Source organism: Nicotiana tabacum, chromosome 11, assembly GCF_000715075.1.
Source record: "Nicotiana tabacum cultivar K326 chromosome 11, ASM71507v2, whole genome shotgun sequence".
NCBI classification, from domain to species: domain Eukaryota; kingdom Viridiplantae; phylum Streptophyta; class Magnoliopsida; order Solanales; family Solanaceae; genus Nicotiana; species Nicotiana tabacum.
This window is the reverse complement of record NC_134090.1, coordinates 60,547,430-60,549,259: the sequence shown is the minus strand read 5'-3', so window position 1 is coordinate 60,549,259 and position 1,830 is coordinate 60,547,430. Positions and strand designations below refer to the sequence as shown.

The following is a 1,830-nucleotide window of genomic DNA, read 5'->3' as shown; positions in this document are numbered from 1 at the left end:
GGATATACTCTACATCAGGGCATTATCAGATATAACCAGAACATTTTTGTAGGCAAAGGAGTTGAACTGAGGGCTAAGATTTTCAGGGAATTGCATCAGTCCCCTTTAGGTAGACATTCTGGGCAGCAAGGCACTTACAATAAGTTAGTATGGTCTTCTATTGGCCAAGTATGAAAGGTGATATATGCAAATAGGTGTCTGAGTGTGATGTTTGTCAGAAGATAAAAACTAAGAATGTGCACTATCCTGGCCTACTGCAACCTTTACATATCCCTGATGCACCATGGCATGACATTGCCATGGATTTTATAAAAGGCCCGTCTTCCTCTACTCACAGGAATGTTATTCTATTAGTAGTTGACAGGTTGACTAAATATGGCCATTTTATAGTCCTCAAACATCCCTACACAGCTAAAGACATTGCAAATTTGTTTCTTAAAGAGGTGCACACACTACATGGCTTGCCCAAAACCATTGTCATAGACAGAAACCTTGTATTCACTAGCCAGTTTTGGCAACAGTTGTTCAAGTCTATGGGAACCAAACTTACTATGTCCACTTCCTACCATCCCCAGACAGATGGCCAAACTAAAAGACTACATAGGTGCCTAGAAACTTATTTGAGGTCTATGGTGTTTGCTAATCCTAAGCTCTGGTTGAGATGGCTTCCTATGGTTGAATGGTGGTACAACACCAACCATCACACAGCCCTCAAGGCTACACCATTTGAAGCCCTATATGGGATTCCCCCCTTCTCAAGTACCATTGGGACCCCTACCTTATTCTACAAACACTCAAGAGGGTGCATGCATGGCTCAGAGGCAACACATTCTACAACAGCTTAAGGAGAATTTACAAGTGGCCCAAGCCCGTATGAAATTTTTTGCAGACAAGAACAGAACTGAAAGAGTATTGAATGAAGGTGATATGGTCTACCTAAAACTACAGCCCTACAAGCAAGCATCAGTAGCAGTAGCAGTTAGAAAGAATCTAAAGCTGAGTGCTAAATATTATGGCCCTTACAATATTCTTGAAAAGATAGGAGCAGTGGCATACCGGCTAGAACTTCTAGTGGGATCCCAGATCCACCCTGTCTTTCACATTTCACAGCTGAAGAAGAGGGTTGGTCCTGACATCAATTCTCAGCATCAGCCTCCCCTTTGCGACGATGATGGTTGTGTGATGGTGCAGCCTATGACTATTTTAAGGAGACGCGTGGTGAAGATCAGTAATGCAGCTACTATGAAGGTTTTAGAAGAATGGTCTAATTTGAGCCCAGAAGAAGCTACGTGGGAGGATTGGGGGTACATTAAGAGCCAATTTCCCGACTTTATCAGTCAACTCCAACCTTGAGGACAAGGTCGTTCTAAACGGGAGGGTATTGTTATGTCGAAACTCAGCTGAAATAGGAAACCCTATTGCTAAATTGGGAATTTAAAGTGTATTAGTGAAGAGATGACGTGGCAACAGGAGATGGAATTACTCATATTATTTAGACGGTTCAGATTAAAAGTAGTGTTATCAAATAAAAGGCCTAGATGAGTTGGGTAGTTTGGGCCGTTACAGTGGGTTGTTAATTACAGCTGGGCCGTTAAGTATACAACTGAAGGAGAGCACTAGCAGTTATGAAATATGGTATTTCTCATCTCCTTCTCTTCGATTCTTCTTCTTTCTCTTTCTCTTCCTGATCCTCTTCTCATTTTACTTCCTCTTCTTCTTACAGGATTCCACCATTGATGATCACCTCAAACTCTATTACTAATCATTGTAATCCATGTAGTAATTGAGTGAGAGTAGATTGTAATAGCACAAATCAATAAAACTACTGAG

At 41.4% G+C, this 1,830-nt stretch overlaps 1 protein-coding gene across 1 annotated transcript; it reads left to right on the top strand.

Moving 5' to 3' along the window:
- The first annotated feature begins 810 nt into the window (after positions 1 to 810).
- On the top strand, positions 811 to 1,353 carry LOC142165870 (uncharacterized). Its single transcript, XM_075224251.1, has one exon. The coding sequence runs from the start codon at positions 811 to 813 to the stop codon at positions 1,351 to 1,353; it is 543 nt and encodes a 180-aa protein (XP_075080352.1).
- Positions 1,354 to 1,830: the final 477 nt, after the last annotated feature.

Excerpts from the sequence above, each read along its gene's own strand:
- LOC142165870 (XM_075224251.1), top strand. The coding sequence starts at position 811 with ATGGCTCAGAGGCAACACATTCTACAACAGCTTAAGGAGAATTTACAA.